At 41.1% G+C, this 17725-nt stretch overlaps 1 protein-coding gene across 1 annotated transcript in view; it reads left to right on the top strand.

Annotated features, from left to right (window-relative positions):
• The window catches only part of ADAMTS12 (ADAM metallopeptidase with thrombospondin type 1 motif 12), a 387137-nt gene that overhangs the window by 10129 nt on the left and 359283 nt on the right, over positions 1-17725 (top strand). Inside the window, exon 2 of the mRNA XM_060146935.1 lies at positions 8791-9152. Within this exon, the coding sequence (XP_060002918.1) occupies positions 8791-9152 (362 nt within the window). The remainder of the gene's footprint in view (positions 1-8790; positions 9153-17725) is intronic.

Raw genomic sequence — 17725 nt, 5'->3', positions numbered from 1 at the left:
GCAGCTGGGCCCGTGAGCCATGGCCGCTGAGCCTGTGCATCCGGAGCCTGTGCTCCACAACGGGAGAGGCCACAACAGTGAGAGGCCCGCGTACCGCCAAAAAAAAAAAAAATTAAAAAAAATTAAAAAAATATTTGTATACAGTGAAAATTATCACCACAATGTTTAGTTAACATTTGTCACCATAAAATGTTAAAGATTGTTTTTCTTATAATGAGAACAACATTTAAATTTGCAATAGAGTACTATTGACTGTAGTAACCATAGTGTACATTACATCCCTATGACATACTTATTTTATAATGAGAAGTTTATAGCTCTAGATCCCCTTCACCCATTTTGCCCAACCCCACAAGTCTCCTCCCATCTGGCAACCACTGATCTGTTTGGTAGGTCTATGAATTCAGTTTTATGTCTATTTTTTCAGTTGTTGTTCTTTTAGACTCCACATATAAGTGAAATCATACAGTATTTGCCTTTACCTGTCTGGCTTATTTCACTGAGCATCATATCCTCAAGGTCCATTAGTGTCTCAAATGGCAAGATTATATTCTTTTTTAATGCTGAGTAGTATTCTTCTGTGTGTGTGTGTATGTGTGTGTATATATATATATATATATATATATATATGCCATATCTTTCATATTCATTTATCTACTGATTGACACAGTTGTTTTTTTTCATATCTTGGCTATTGTAAATAATGCCACAATGAACATAAGGTGTGTATATCTTTTTGATTAGAGTTTTTGTTTTTTTCAGATAAATAACCAGAAATGCTGGATCATATGGTATTTCTATTTTTAATTTTTTGTTTTCCAAAGAAATTTGGATAAATTTTACTTATTTTTTCTGCCTAATTGTTCTAGCTAGGAACTCCAAAATATGTCAAATGAAAGTCCTATGAGTGAGCATTCTTTTCTTGTTCCTGATCTTAGAAGAAAAACTTTCAGCTTTTTACCATTGAGTATGTCATATATGGCCTAGGTTATACTGAGGTATGTTTAGTCTACACCCACTCTGTTGAGAGTTTTTATCATAAACAGACGTTGAATCTTGTCAGATGTTTTTTCTGCATCTATTAATACAAGCATGTGATTTTTGTCTTTTATTTTGTTAGTGTGCTGTATCATGTTGATGGATTTGAAGATGTTGACCATCCTTGCATTGCTGGAATAAATCCCCTTTGATCATGGTTATGATCCTTTTAATGTATTGTTAAATTCAGCTTGTTAATATTTTGTTTCGGATTTTTGAAATCCGAATGAAAGAGATTTCTGTGCATTAGTTTTGTATCCTGCTACTTTGCCAAATTCATTGATTAGATCTAGTAGTTTTCTGGTAGCATCTTTAGGATTCTTTATGTATAGTATCATGTCATCTGCAAACAGTGACAGCTTTACTTCTTCTTTTCTGATTTGGATTCCTTTCATTTCTTTTTCTTCTCTGATTGCTATGGCTAAAACCTCCAAAACTATGTTGAATAATAGTGGTGAGAGTGGGCAACCTTGTCTTGTTCCTGATCTTAGAGGAAATGGTTTCATTTTTTCACCATTGAGAATGATGTTGGCTGTGGGTTTGTCATATATGGCCTTTATTATGTTGAGGTAAGTTCCTATGCCTACTTTCTAGAGGGTTTTTTGCATAAATGGGTGTTGAATTTGGTCAAAAGGTTTTTCTGCATCTATTGAGAAGATCATATGGTTTTTATCCTTCAATTTGTTAATATGATGTATCATGTTAATTGATTTGTGTATACTGAAGCATCCTTGCCTTCCTGGGCTAAATCCAACTTGATCATGGTGTATGATCCTTTTAATGTGCTGTTGAATTCTGTTTGTTAGTATTTTGTTGAGGATTTTGCATCTATGTTCATCAGTGATATTGGCCTGTAGTTTTCTTTTTTGTGACTTCTTTGTCTGGTTTGGGTATCAGGGTGATGGAGGTCTCATAGAATGAGATTGGGAGTGTTCCTCCCTCTGCTGTAATTTGGAAGAGTTTGAGAAGGATTGGTGTTAGCTCTTCTCTAAATGTTTGATAGAATTTGCCTGTGAAGCTATCTGTCCTGGGCTTTTGTTTGTTGGAAGATTTTAATCAGAGTCTCAATTTCAGTGTTTTTGTGGTTGGTCTGTTTATATTTGCTATTTGGTCCTTGTTCAGTCTTGGAAGGTTGTACTTTTCTAAGAATTTGTCCATTTCTTCCAGGTTGTCCATTTTATTGGCATAGAGTTGCTTGTAGTAATCTCTCATGATCCTTTTTATTTCTTCAGTGTCCGTTGTTACTTCTCCTTTTTCATTTCTCGTTCTATTGATTTGAGTCTTCTCTGTTTTTTTCTTGATGAGTCTGGCTAATCGTTTATCAATTTTCTTTATCTTCTCAAAGAACCAGCTTTTAGTTTTATTGATCTTTGCTATTGTTTCCTTCATTTCTTTTTCATTTATTTCTGATCTGCTCTTTATGATTTCTTTCCTTCTGCTAACTTTGGGGGGTTTTTGTTCTTTTTTCTCTAATTGCTTTAGGTGTAAGGTTAAGTTGTTTATTTGAACTGTTTCTTGTTTCTTGAGGTAGGATTGTATTGCTATAAACTTCCCTCTTAGAACTGCTTTTGCTGCATCGCATAGGTTTTGTGTCATCGTGTTTTCATTGTCATTCATTTCTAGGTATTTTTTGATTTCCTCTTTGATTTCTTCAGTGATTTCTTGGTTATTAAGTAGCATATTGTTTAGCCTCCGTGTGTTTGTGTTTTTTATAGATTTTTTTTCCTGTAATTGATATCTAGTCTTATAGCGTTGTGGTCAGAAAAGATACTTGAGATGATTTCAATTTTCTTAAATTTACCAAGGCTTGATTTGTGACCCAAGGTATGATCTATCCTGGAGAGTGCTGTATGAGCACTTGACAAGAAAGTGTGTTCTATTGTTTTTGGATGGAATGTTCTATACATATCAATTAAGTCCATCTTGTTTCATGTATCATTTAAAGGTTGTGTTTCCTTATTTATTTTCATTTTGGATGATCTGTCCATTGCTGAAAGTGGGGTGTTAGAGTCCCCAGCTATTCTTGTGTTACTGTCTATTTCCCTTTTTATGGCTCTTAGCATTTGCCATATGTGTTGAGGTGCTCCTTTAGTGGGTGCATAAATATTTCCAATTGTCATATCTTCTTCTTGGATTGATCCCATGATCATTATGTAGTGTCCTTCTTTGTCTCTTGCAATAGTCTTTCTTTTAAAGTCTATTTTGTCTGATAGGAGACTTGCTAGTCCAGCTTTCTTTTGATTTGCATTTGCATGGCATAACTTTTTTCCATCCCCTCACTTTCAGTCTGTATGTGTCCCTAAGTCTGAAGTGGGTCTCTTGCAGACAGCATATATATGGGTCTTGTTTTTGTATCCATTCAGCCAGTCTATGTCTTTTGGTTGGAGCATTTAATCCATTTACATTTAAGGTAGTTATCAATATGTATGTTCCTATTACCATTTTCTTAATTGTTTTGGATTTGTTATTGTAAGTCTTTTCCTTCTCTTGTGTTTCCTGCTAGAGAGGTTCCTTTAGCTTTTGTTGTTAAGCTGGTTTGGTGGTTCTGAATTCTCACTTTTGCTTGTCTGTAAAGGTTTTAATTTCTCTGTCAAATCTGAATGAGATCCTTGCTGGGTAGAGTAATCTTGGTTGTAGTTTTTCCCTTTCACCACTTTAAATATGTCCTGTCACTCCCTTCTGGCTTGCAGAGTTTCTGGTGAAAGATAAGCTGTTAACCTTATGGGGATTCTGTTGTATGGTATTTGTTGTTTTTCCCTTGCTGCTTTTAATATATTTTCTTTGTATTTAATTTTTGATAGTTTAATTAATATGTGTCCTGGCATGCTTCTCCTTGGATTTATCCTGTATGGGACTCTCTGCACTTCCTGGACTTGGTTGCATATTTCCTTTCCCATATTAAGGAAGTTTTCAACTATAATCTCTTCAGATATTTTCTCAGTCCCTTTCTTTTTCTCTTCATCTTCTGGGACCCCTATAATTCGAATATTGTTGTGTTTAATGTTGTCCCAGAGGTCTCTGAGACTGTCCTCAATTCTTTTCATTCTTTTTTCTTTAATCTGCTCTGCGATAGTTATTTCCACTCTTATCTTCCAGGTCACTTATCCATTCTTCTGCCTCAGTTATTCTGCTATTGATTCCTTCTAGAGAATTTTTAATTTCATTTGTTGTGTTGTTCATCATTGTTTGTTTGCTCTTTAGTTTTCTATGTCCTTGTTAAACGTTTCTTGTGTTTTCTCCATTCTGTTTTCCAGATTTTGGATCATCTTTACTACCATTACTCTGAATTCCTTTTCAGGTAGACTACCTATTTCCTCTTCATTTGTTTGGTCTGGTGGCTTTTTACCTTGTTCCTTCATCTGCTGTGTGTTTCTCTGTTTTCTCATTTTGCTTAACTTACTGTGTTTGGGGTCTCCTTTTCGCAGGCTGCAGGTTCATAGTTCCCGTTGTTTTTGGTGTCTGCCACAGGGGGTAAGGTTGGTTCAGTGGGTTGCGTAGGCTTCCTGTTGGAGGGGACTGGTGCCTGTGCTCTGGTGGATGAAGCTGGATCTTGTCTTTCTTGCAGGACCACATTCGGTGGTATTTTGGGGTGTCTGTGACCTTATTATGATTTTAGGCAGCCTTTCTGCTAATGGGTGATGTTGTGTTCCTGTCTTGCTAGTTGTTTGGCATGTCTAGCTAGGGTGTCCAGCACTGTAGCTTGCTGGTTGTTGAGTGGAGGTGGGTCTTAGCATTGAGATAGACATGTCTGGGAGAGCTTTTTCTGTTTGATGTTACATGGATCCGGGAGGTCTCTGGTTGACCAATGTCTGGAACTCAGCTCTCCCACATCAGAGGCACAGGCTTGACACTCGGCTGGAACACCAACACTTTGTCAGCCACACGGCTCAGAAAAAAAGGGAGAAGAAAAGAAAGAAAGAAAGAAAAAAGTAAAATAAAATAAAGTTCTTACAATAAAAATTTTTTTAAATTATTAAAAATTAAAAAAATATTTTTAAAGTAATAAAAAAAAGTAAAGAACGAACAGAACAACCAAACCAAAAAACAAATCCACCAAAGATAATAAGCGATAGAAACTATATTTAAAAAAAAAAAAAAAGGACAAACAGAACCCTAGGACAAATGGTAAAAGCAAAGCTATACAGACAAAATCACACCAAGAAACTTACACATACACAGTCAGAAAAAGAGAAAAAGGGGAAAAATTATATATCTATACTAAAAAAGAAAAAAGGAAGAGAGCAACCTAATCAATAAACAAACCTACCAATGATAATAAGCTCTAAATACTAAAGTAAGTGAAACATAAATCCAGAAACAAATTTGATGCAGAAAGCAAACGCCAAGTCTGCAGTTGCTCCCAAAGTCCACCTCCTCAATTTTGGGATGTTTCATCATCTATTCAGGTATTCCACAGATGCTGCGTGCATCAGGTTGACTGTGGAGATTACCTGAGGGCGTCTGTTCTTCGACCAGACAGAATGGGGTTAACGAAGCAGCTGATTAGGGGGCTCTGGCTCACTCAGGCCCGGGGGAGGGAGGGGTACGGATGTGGGGTGAGCCTGTGGCAGCAGAGACCAGCATGACATTGCAACAGCCTGAGGCGTGCTGTGTGTTCTCCCTGGGAGGTTGTCCCTGCATCATGGGACCCTGGCAGTGGCGGACTGCACAGGCTCCCAGGAGGGGAGGTGCGGACAGTGACCTATGCTTGCACACAGGCTTCTTGGTGGCTTCAGCAGCAGCCTTAGCATTTCATGCCCGTCTCTGGGGTCTGCGCTGATAGCCACAGACCGTGCCAGTCTCTGGAGCTTGTTTAGGCAGTGCTCTGAATCCCCTCTCCTCGCGCACCCTAAAACAATGGTCTGTTGCCTCTTCGGCAGCTCCAGAGTTTTTCCCAGACTTCCTCCCAGCTAGCCGTGGCGCACTAGCCCCTTCAGGCTGTGTTCACACAGCCAACCCCAGTCCTCTCCCTGGGATCTGGCCTCCGAAGCCCAAGCCTCAGCTCCCAGCCCCCGCCCATGCCGGCGGGTGAGCAGACAAGCCTCTCAGGCTGGTGACTTCTGGTCAGCACCGATCCTCTGTGCGGGAATCTCTCTACTTTGCCCTCTGCACCCCCATTGTTGCGCTGTCCTCCATGGCTCTGAAGCTTCCTCCCTCCACCAGCCCCACAGTCTCCGCCCTCGAAGGGGCTTCCTAGCGTCTGGAAACTTTTCCTCCTTCACAGCTCCTTCCCAGAAGTGCAGGTCCCGTCCCAATTCTTTTGTCTGTTTTTTCTTTTGCCCTACCCAGGTACATGGGGAGTTTCTTGCCTTTTGGGAGGTCTGAGGTCTTCTGCCAGCGCTCAGTAGGTATTCTGTAGGAGTTGTTCCACATGTATATGTATTTCTGATGTATTTGTGGGGAGGAAGGTGATTTCCATGTCTTACTCCTCTGTCATCTTGAAGGTTTCCTCATGACAGTATTATTGACTATATTCCCCACACTGTATATTTCATCCCCATAACTCATTTGGTAACTGGAAGTTTGTACCTCTTAATCTCCCTCGTCTATTTCACTCATCCCCCTACCCCTTCCCCTTTGGCAACCACCTGTTTATTCTCTGTATCTATGAGTCTGTTCTTTTTTGTTATGTTTGTTCATTTGTTTTGTTTTTTAGATACCATATATAAGTGAGATCATAGGGTATTTATCTTTCTCTTATTTCACTTAGTATTATACCTTCTAGGTTCATCCATGTTGTCGCAAATGTGAGATTTCATTCTTTTTTATGCCTAGTAATATTTTATGGCTGAGTAATATTCCATTGTATATATACGTCACATCTTTCTTATCCATTCTTCTATTGATAGACACTTATGTTGCTTCCATATCTTGGCTGTTGTAAATAATGCTGCTATGAACATTGGAGTGCATATGTGTTTTCAAATTAGTGCTTTTGTTTTCTTTGGAGAAATACCGAGAAGTGGAATTGCTGGATCATATGGTAGTTCTATTTTTAGTTTTTTGAGGAACTGCCATACTGTTTCCCATAGGGTCTGCAGCAACTTACATTCCCCCCAACAGTGTACCAGGGTTGCCTTTTCTCCACATTCTCGCCAATAGTTGTTATTTGTTGTCTTTTTGATGATGGCCATTCTGACAGGTGTGAGGTGATATCTCATTGTGGTTTTGATTTGCATTTCCCCAATGATTAGTGATGTTGAGCATCTTTTAATGTGCCTGTTGGCCATCTGTATGACTCCTTTGGAAAAATGTCTGTTCAGGTCCTCTGCCCGTTTTTTTAACTGGGTTGTTTTTTGATGTTGTCTGTCCTATATTTCATCCAAGGCACAGATGAACGACAGGTGTGTTTGAAGGCAGTTGTCTGGAAAAGAACTCTTTTGTAATTGTACCCTATCAAGTCCAGTTCTTTTGTTTAGCCAGCTACAAATGTGTTCACTGCTACATCCACACAAATGAATTGGGTACCTGTGATGTGCAAGATTCTGGCCTCTAAAGGGTTTGGGAATAAATAATATAATAAACAAAAGGCTTTGTAAAATTGGGCTGTTCTGGGAGCTACAGAAAGTAAGGACACGGGGGTTCAGGGGAGGGAGAAAGAACTTTAAGCAAGGACATTAGGAGAAAGAAGAGGGAGAATTTGAGTTGGGACTTTAAAAAATAAGCATAAGATTATGTTAAACATAAGATTTTGATAGAGAGTGTGAAAGACATTGTAGTTGGGGAGGTAACTTGAACAAAGTAACGCAAGTTACAAAGTGCAAGAGGTACAGCTGGGAGGTGGAAATAGAAAAGTAGAAAAAAGTAGAATTTTTTTCCTCTTTCTCTCTCTCCTTCTCCCTCTCCTTCCCCTTTTGTTTTCTTCTTTCCTTCCTTCCCTCCCTCTTTTTTTTTTTTTTTGCCTGAAGCAAAAGATTCGTTTATCTGCGTTTAAGTGGTTAATGGTTTGCTTTAAGTAGTCTGTAATCCAGAGCCTGATGCTTACTCCTTACTAGTTAGATTCCTTGTTATTCTCAAACAGGAGAATGAAGAGGCAGTGGTGGAGATTTCAATTTGAGGAAGTCAAAAGGTGTCTGTGTTCTCGTGTGTGGAAGGAAGGAAGAAGTGTGTGTGTTTTTAAACATTTCTAAAGTGGCAATTTTCATATTTTGACCCCATGCCTCTGATTCTAGTACGTTCCCTTACCATTTTATGTTGTATATTTTATAAAAATAAAAAAGAAACACCCAAGTTCTTTTAAGTACTCATTGCTACATTACAGAACACTTGTGCTGTAACCGTGCAAGGTTTGTCAGAGTGTACATGATGGGTTCACTGTGCTTTTGCAGTTTTCCTCCAACATGACTTAACTGGAAATTCCAGAGGCATTTACACTCCTTATGTGAAGCCCTGTGATTTGTATTAATGAACTCTAGACCTGAAATGTTCCTGTTTGTCATAATGATCTTGCCCCTTTCCTAACCATATTCCTCATGAGTTAATTCTTGTCTTAGTTTGTCTCCAGTAAAATATCTGACATCCAGAGCTATGTCAGAGAGCCACCTGTCATCTATGAGACAGTCCCAGGTAAATTTGTGTTGTTCGGGGAATTTGATATTGATGGTGTTTGTATGGTGGAAACGATCTCTACACTTCAACAGTGGGATTTTGCAATCAACAGGGTAAAATCTAAGTTCCAAACAAGGTGTATTTGTCTTGCCACAGACTCAGCAGGGATCTCTTAGGCTTATTCTGCGTCTCCTTTTTTTCCAGAGCATTTTGTCAAGGCCCTGCCAGAATACCACGTGGTGGCTCCTGTCCGAGTCGACGCGAGCGGACATTTTCTATCTTATGGCTTGCACCATCCTGTCACCAGCAGCAGGAAGAAGAGAGATTTGGATGGCCCAGAGGACCGAGTGTACTATAGAATTTCCCATGAGGAGAAGGACCTGTTTTTTAACTTGACGGTCAATCAGGGATTACTTTCCAAAAGCTACATCGTGGAGAGGAGATATGGGAACCTCTCCCATGTGAAGATGGAGGCTTCCTCGGGTCCTCCCTGCCATCTCAGGGGCACAGTTCTGCAGCAAGGCACCAGGGTTGGGACTGCAGCCCTCAGTGCCTGCCATGGACTGGTGAGTCCCCTTACTTCTCTGCCCTCAGTCCCTGACTGTCGTGGTCTGCACACCCACTGCCAGTGGGTTCGTAGATGCATTTAACGCATAGGAATTGAGCACTTGTGGTGTGCATGGTCTGGGCTTCCAAACAGGCTGGGGAGAAAATGCATAAAATTAAAATCAGTCTGGGTGGTACGGGGAATATGGACATTGAGGGTCCAGGAAGAACTTCAACCAGGAATATCAAGGCAAGGAGAGGAGGGGATCGGAGTTGGGTCTTCAACCTCCGAGGCAGCTCTGAGCATGCTGGTGACTGACTGGGTGGCCAGCCCCTTCTGAGTGCGAGGCTTACAGATGGGATGGTGATGGCAGCAGCTGCTATGATCTAATTGTTGACTGCGGGTAGTTTATAATCAGATTTCATGTGGGCCCTTGGGCTGTCAGTTGATTCCTTTGTGCCTCTGTTTTCTCCTCTGTAAAATGGAGATAATGATAGCACCCAACTCACAGAGCAGGGGTTGGCAAACTACAGCCCACAGGCCAAATCTGGACCACCTCTTGTTTCTATAAATAAAACTTTATTGAAACACAGATATGCCCATGTGTTTATATTGTCTACGGCTGCTTTTGAGCTGCAACAGCAGAGCTGAGTGGTCAGGATAGAGACCGTATGGGGCCACGAGGCCCCAGATATTTGCCATCTGGTCTTTGCAGAAAAAGTTTGCTGACCCCTGTAATAGAGTACTGTGAGAATTAAATGAATTCATATATATATAAATCTTAGAAGAGTATTTAGTAAATAATAGATAATGAATATTGGCTGCTATTATTATTATTTCTATTTCTAACATGCCAGACACTGGAACGTGTGGCTTATTATGTGATTTACGCACATTTTCCTCTCTACAATGTCCCCCCACCCCGCCACCAGTTTAGCTATGTTTTAACAGATGATGCAGTTTGGAGATGTTGAATATCTTTACTGTGCTGTTGTTAACTTGAGCCCGAGTCTTTCAACTGTTCTGTGCTGCCTCTCAAAATGTGACCAAGCTTGTTTTTCAAAATTTAAACCTTAAAAAAAAAAGTGGGCCCTTTGTTCCCCCTTACTTCTAGCAGCGACAACAGTGACAGCCCCACTGGCAGCTGCTTGGCGAACAATGCCTAGGACTTATGTTGAGGTTTCGTCATGCTGGAGTAGGGGGCAGGCACCAGCACTAACCAGGGGTACTTAGGGACTGACTGCGGGCGGAAAGCCTCCGGAGTCCTGGGGACAGTTGTGGCAGAGACTTGGGCATCGGCCTTGGCACCTGTACCTGGGCTTTTTTTTTTTAATATAAATTTATTTATTTATTTATTTGTTTGTTTATTTCTGGCTGCGTTGGGTCTTTGTTGCTGCACACGGGCTTTCTCTAGTTGTGACGAGCAGGGGCTCATCTTCGTTGCGGTGCGTGGGCTTCTCATTGCGGTGGCTTCTCTTGTTGTGGAGCACGGGTTCTAGGCATGTGGGCTTCAGTAGTTGTGGCACGTGGGCTCAGTAGTTGTGGCTCGTGGGCTCTAGAGCGCAGGCTCAGTAGTTGTGGCGCATTGGCTTAGTTGCTCCGCGGCATGTGGGATCTTCCTGGACCAGGGTTCAAACCCGTGTCCCCTGCGTTGGCAGGTGGATTCTTAACCACTGTGCCACCAGGGAAGTCTGACCGGGGTTGTTTTGCTGGGCAAACCCGCTAGTGGCATTCACATTCCTACAGGAAGCGCTCATCTCAAATCCTCCCATCCTTACTGCCAGTTTGATAAGAACCCTGCTCTTCATAATTTAAGAGTCTGTTTATCCTGTACCTGTCTAGTTTGGCTTTGCTTGAAAACTGTGGGAAAATTAATGTAAAACATTGTACATCAGTTTATAGGTACCAAGAAAGTTCAATGTTCTGAAGGACCTCTGGGGATGAATCGTTTTGTACGATAAGTGGAAAGTCTTGCTTTGCCATTTTTTGGTAAATGTAGATTTTCATATGTAGCTATTTATCATTTCATAAATGACACAAAATAAAAAAAGATGCCCTATTCTTTTCTTCTTCTCCCAGGGTCTCATACAGTGCTTGGTTGAACCAGGGGATATCTCCTGGCTCCCTGGTCCTAATCCTCTGGGTTTCCTCTGGGTTCATATCACATTTTCCCTTTGCAATTTCTGCTTTCATTTCTATGAGACAACCCTGGAAGCATCAGTGTCACCTGATCCTCTACGACTAGGGTAACAGAAGAAAGAGCCCTTGTTCTAGAAGGACAGGCACATAGGAGTGAAGTGATCCACAAAACCAACATGCAAAAGCCACACTGCTCCAGAGAACACTGATGGGGGAACCCACCTATAGTCACTACCATTAACCATTCATAAACCGTTATTGTGCTCATAAAATCCTAGAAAGTTTAAATGCCATTGCCTTTCTGTGGCCTAGAGCAGTTTGGTCTGTGACTTCACAGAATCAACATCACCTGGGATTTCATTAAAAAGGCAAATTCATGGGCTCCACTTCAGAACCAGTGCATCAGAATCTCTGGGGGTGGGCAGAAACCTATGTGAGTGTGTTTTAACAGCTTTACTGAGATGTAATTCACATACATACAATTTACCCACCTAAAGTATACAATCCAATGGCTTTAAAAATATTCACAGGGTTGTGCAGCCCTCACCACAATAGATTTTAGAACATTCTCATTAGCCCCCAAAGAAACCCCTTAGCAGTCGCTCTCCAATCCTCCCATCTCCCCTCCTCCGTGGGAGCCTCAAATCTACTTTTGGTGTCTGTTAACTGCTTTCTTTGAAACCTTTGATTTAATGACCTCTTCAGGAGATTCTGATGCTCCCTAAAGGCCTGGACTAGGGCAGTCATTCTTAACCCAGGCTGAACATTAGATCAACTAAGGCTTTTTTTTTTTGATTGAAATATAGTTGATTTACAATACTGTGTTAATTTCAGGTATACAGCAAAGTGATTCAGTTATATATATATGTGTGTGTATATATATATATATATATATTTCAGATTATTTTTCATTATAGGTTATTACAAGTTACTGAATAGTTATTCCCTGTGCTGTATAGTAGTACATAAGGAGCTTTAAAAAAGTACCCATGCCACAACCCCATCTTCCAGATGCTCTGATTTGACTGGTCAGTGGGGGTGGAGCCCAGGCATCAGGGTTTTTAAAAGCTCTCTAGGAGATTCCGATGTGCATTAGGTGTTGCCAATCACTGGATTAGTGCGAGTGGGTATTAATGAGCAGTATTAGCCAGTATTGCTCTAAAGTAGCCGCTCACCCCAGGTGATTCTAGCGTGCAGCCAGGGTTGAGGACCATTGCCCTCAATTTCTCCCTACTTCCATCTTGTTTTCTCTAAGGGAAATTGCGTACTGTTTAGCATTATTCCAGGCTTGGGAATAGAATACTGGGAGCTTTGCAATTTCTAATGGCCCCAGAGAGCTGCAGGATCCACCATGTGGCCATTTTCAGATTCAGATTTCAGATTCATGCTAAGCACAGGAGAACAAAGAAACGAATGTGAACTAATAGACTTATGTGGTGGCCAAGATGATGGAAAGTTTTAGATCTAAATCACTGAATGATGTTTTTCCAGGAGAACCAGTCCACTGGGATTATTTTGGATCTTTTCACACATAATTGGACAATTAATGGATATTATAAAAAAGGCACCGAAAGCCCAATGAGTTTCTTTTGTGAGCACACAAGTTGGCTGGCTTCAAGCTCATTTGCTCACGTGCCATCATTTCACAGTGCTCATCCACAGTGGCTCTAGTCAAAAGGTAGTGGTTGGACTTGCGTCTGATTTCTCCTGGCCAGTTGTCTGGGGCCTGATCTCCAGGATATTTATTTTCCTTTTCACCCAGGGACGACCCCACACTCAGATTCACAGGATGGCAGGCTTAGGATATGCTGCCTCTAAGCCTCCCAGCACTCCTAGGGACAGAGGTGGCGTTGGGGAAGGCTTTCTGAGGCAGGAAACCCTCTTGTGTGGAGCAGGACATTTGCTTCTTGTTCGTATGGCTCAGGGCTGGCATATTCTTTGCTTCAGATGGGCTCATCCTAATGTTGGAGGCTGTGTTCTCTTGGAGTTTTCTATAATTTGAGGTTCATCTAGTCTCCCTTGGAGAAGACTCAGATGGTTACAAACTGAAGACTCAAGAAAGGTCACCCATGACAAGATGTGGGATGACCTCCTTCCTCCAGTTAATATCCTCTCACATGGCTCTGGTACCCATCCTCTTGGAAGCTGCTTTCAGACCGGGTCAGTCCCTGTCTGAAAGTTGGCTCAGCAACTTTCTCTCTGTCATCTTCACCATTTTCACCATCTTTTCCCCTCAACATTTGTATAAACTTTGAAGTTATGGAATTTGTTTCTTTTGAACAGTTTAGTTGATTTGTTTTATTCTATGTTCTTTGATAGAGAAACTGTATTCTTTAATCAATTAGATTCGGAATTCATCCGCAGTGGGAGTTGTTACCTGTGAGAACCCTGGGGTGGTCCTGGATTTGCTGTTATCAAGGGCCCTACACGATGTGTTACAGGCTAGTTTGCTGTTCGTATTTCAGTTTAGATTTCTGGACTAGGAGGATAGTGCAAGGTGTTAGACTCCACACTTACGTGTGATACAGGATTGGGGTTCTGCCTCTTCATGGAGTACCCCACTTCCACCAAGGGGCTTGGACTAGGCATGCACTATCTAGACTGCATACTTGAGTCAGTAAAAAATTATTTTTAATTTTTACTCACAGTCAGGCACAGTATTTCTCAGCTCAGTCTTTATTAAAGTGAATACAGTTCTTGGCTCCATCCTAAACCCTAGCCTCAATTCCAGGCCCTGCTGAGGAGTTGAAGGCTGACCCCTAATCTGAATAGCAGGGTTATTCAACTTCAACTCCTACTCAACTCTCTTTCGCTTTCCCTTTGGGCCTATTGAGATTTCCTGTCTTGTTTCAAGCTCAACTATGGATTAAAATTTTGAAAAGGTGTTATTTTTAGTTTTTTTAGAGTTAAACTTTTTATCTTGAGATAGTTGTAGTTTCATATGCCGTTGTAAGAACCTATACAGAGAGGTCCCCTTCCCCCCCAGTGGTAACATCTTGCAAAATTACTATATAATATCATAGACAGGATCTGACATTGATACAGTCAAGATGCCCAACATTACCATCAAAACAATCACTCATGTCATCCTTTTAGGCACACTCATTTCCTTCCTGCCTCCATTCTCTTTTGAGTTAATTTTTGTTTAAAGTGTGAGACTTAGGGAAAGACTCGTTCCCTTTCTTCCTCCCTCCCTCCCTCCCTCCCTCCCTTCCATCCTTCCTCCTTTTTCTTCTCTTTTTTTTGCCTATGGATGTCTGATTGCTCTAGCACCATATTTTAAAAGGCTACCTTCCCTCTATTGAATTGCTTCTGCACTTGTCAAAAATCAGTTGGACATATTTCTGTGAGTCTATTTCTGAGTTTTATGTTCTAGTCTACCAATAGAATTTTCATTCCTATGTCTTCATTACTATTGCTTTAAAATCAGTATTGAAATCAAGTAGACTGATTGCTCCCATTTTATTCTTCTTTTTCAGAATTGTTTTAGTAATTCTAACTTCTTTTCCTTTCCATATAAATTTTAGAATAATCTGACAATAAAAAATTGCTGAGATTTTTTTGACAGGAATTATATTAAACCTATATATTAATTTGGGGAGATAGACATTTACTACATTAGTCTTCTAATCCATGAACATGGTAGGTCTCTTCCAATTCTGCCCATGAGACCTATCTAGGTTGACTGGTGGAACTGAAAGGTCCACGATGCTTGGTCCTCCGTCTTTCCCAAGGTGAGAGTTATATAGCCTTCTGGGGAGGAATTCTAAATTCCACTCTGATGGCATTTCTCACAGGAAATCTTCCAGCCCATCACCCTTATAATATCACCCACTGGGTGGGCTGTCCTTGTGGGGCATCAGACCTACCCCACCCATAGGGTAGTTAGTGTGGGTAGAGAATGAGTCTCTTAAATAGACTCCAACAGTTGCCTTTTTTTCCCCTCTGGGTCAGATAATTTATTTGGGAAAAAAAATAGTGAACCATTTTTGCAAATTTGTTCCCCTGGTTTGTTTGGTCATATTAATTCTTGCAATATTCTGTTTTGGAAAGTTTCCTGATTCTAAATTAGTCTGATAGAATGATAGCAATTTCTTCTGTGCTGAGCCTCACTGTCTCCCCATCATGGAAAGACGGGGGCTGGTGGGATGACCACATTTTATTCATAGGTGAGATTTGGCTCGTCGATTTAGGGCATGCTTGGAGAAGAGTGTCCTGGTGTAACATAAATTTCTATGCCCCAGTAGTATGATCTATGATTTCTTTTCAGTCTGAAGGACTTCAGTGCCCTTTTAATTTGACTGCCTTTTTACAAGCTTTTAAATGTGCAACCTATCTGGAAAGTTGTGGCAAGAACCTCCTTTTTAGTGACTGTTTTCATTCCAACATGCCCTTTGCAATCTATCTGTCTATCTATCTATCTATCTATCTATCTATCTATCATCATTATATCTATCAATCTAATCATCTAATTATTTGTCTGTCTATCTATCATCTATATCCTCTATCTCTATCTCTGTTTATGTATGTGACTAACTACTACATTTGTATATCTAACTCTGACATTTCTTGGAACTTCAACTGTCTATCTGCCATTTCCACATGCCTAACAGGAATCTCAAATTTAAGATGTTCAAAGCAACACACTCAATTCCCTGCTCCCACACTCTTCCCCATTGCTGTACATGGTAACTCCATTTTTCCCTGTTGCCCAGGTCAAAAACCCATGGAATTATTTTATCATTGACTCATCTCTTTTTCTCACACTCTCTATCTATTCTTATCAGCAAGTCCTATCAGCTCTTCCTTTAAAATATCAATATATTCAGAATTTACCACTCTTGTCACTTCCACAGCTAACCCCCTCGTCCAGAAATTCTCAGCAGGGCTGGTTGTGCCCGCCAAGTGACATTTGGCAATGTCTGGAGACATTTTGGGTTGTCACCACTGGGGGAGGGGAGGATTGCGTCTGGCATCTAGTGAGGCCAAGGATGCTACTAAACTTCCTATAATGCACAGAACAGCCCCACAACAAAGGATTATATGGTCCAAAATGTCAATTGTTCCGAGGCTGAGAAACCGTGCCCTAGTCCTAGTCACCATTCTCTCTCCTCTGGACCATTGCATCGACCTCCCAAGTGGCTCCTCTGCTTCTTCCCTTAACTCCCTACAAGCTATTACTCGCAGAGTAACAAGACTGGACTTCTAAACACATTTATAGAGCAGTGAATTCTTCTGCTTAAAATCTTCTACTGGTTTTAAGTCCACAATGCTTGGTCCTCCCTCCCTCAGGAAAATCCAAATAACTTGCCCTGGCTTCCAAAGCTCCCTCTGATCTGGGGGGCCCACCTCCCTGCACCCCTCTCCCACCATGTTGCCCTCCTGCAGAGTCCTCTAGCCACACTGACCTTCTCTCTGTTTTTCAAAGTATCAGGGACACTCTGGCTTCATTGTCTTTGCATGGACAGTTTCTTCTGCCTACAGCACTCTTCCCTCGGATTTCTACATAGCTGCTCCTTCTTCTTCTGTCTTTCAGATCCCAGCTTGTGGTATTCCCTGACTACACAAAGTCTACACTCCTCCAGTATTCTATCGCATTGCCTATTTTATTTTTTAAAAAACCTACAATACCTGATATTTTCTTCTCTTTTTTGCTTAACTTTTCTTCCTCTCACCCTGTCTTGTTTGCACATGTTAAGCTATGTTTCATAATAAACACTCAGTAAATAGTGGTTGAATGGATGTGCTTATTTCAGTATTTAGCCTTTATACTGCTCCAAGTTTCTGTAGACCCTCCCAGTCTGTGGCTTCACAATGAGATTATAATTCCTCAGCTACCCAAGCAATGGCTTGAATGCCATCTGTTGAACTCCAGAATGCAGTCTGCTTAAATGTTCCCTGAGCCACTTCTGATGGGTTCCCAGGGTGCTGGCTCCCCATCATGTCTGGGTGATGTTACCTCTGCTCCAAGATCCTCCTGGGTCTATCACTCTACAAGCATGGTGACTGCCACCATCATGTTGACTTTGGCAAGGGGACACCGCAATCAACTTTGCTATTCTCTTCTGCATCTCATTCAGGCCTTTTCTTTGTTCTGTAAAACACATCAGAGTCCAAACTATAATTTTCAGCAAGATTTCTTTGAAGGTTTGCATGTAAAAGGAAGAGAAGTACAACACAAATAATAACTAAAACTGCTACTCACCTTGGCTGTGCTTAGAGCCTAGGCTGAACTTCAAGAGCATCTCTAACCAAGTACTTGGGCTTTCGTTGTGTAGCATGAATCACCCTACAGCAATCTCCAGGGTAAGGGATGCCCCTAAACATAGTTCTCTCCTGAGGCCTGGGTCCAATCATGAGGCTGCTGGGAAAGGAGGAAATTTCCCTAGCCTGAGGCCCATCTTTGTTTCTAGTTCTCCTTTCCAGGAGTTCCTTTCGAGGAATATCTACTTT

Source organism: Lagenorhynchus albirostris, chromosome 3 (genome assembly GCF_949774975.1).
Source record: "Lagenorhynchus albirostris chromosome 3, mLagAlb1.1, whole genome shotgun sequence".
NCBI classification, from domain to species: Eukaryota; Metazoa; Chordata; class Mammalia; order Artiodactyla; family Delphinidae; genus Lagenorhynchus; species Lagenorhynchus albirostris.
The sequence above is the reverse complement of the archived record's forward strand: the minus strand, read 5'-3'. Positions and strand labels throughout refer to the sequence as shown.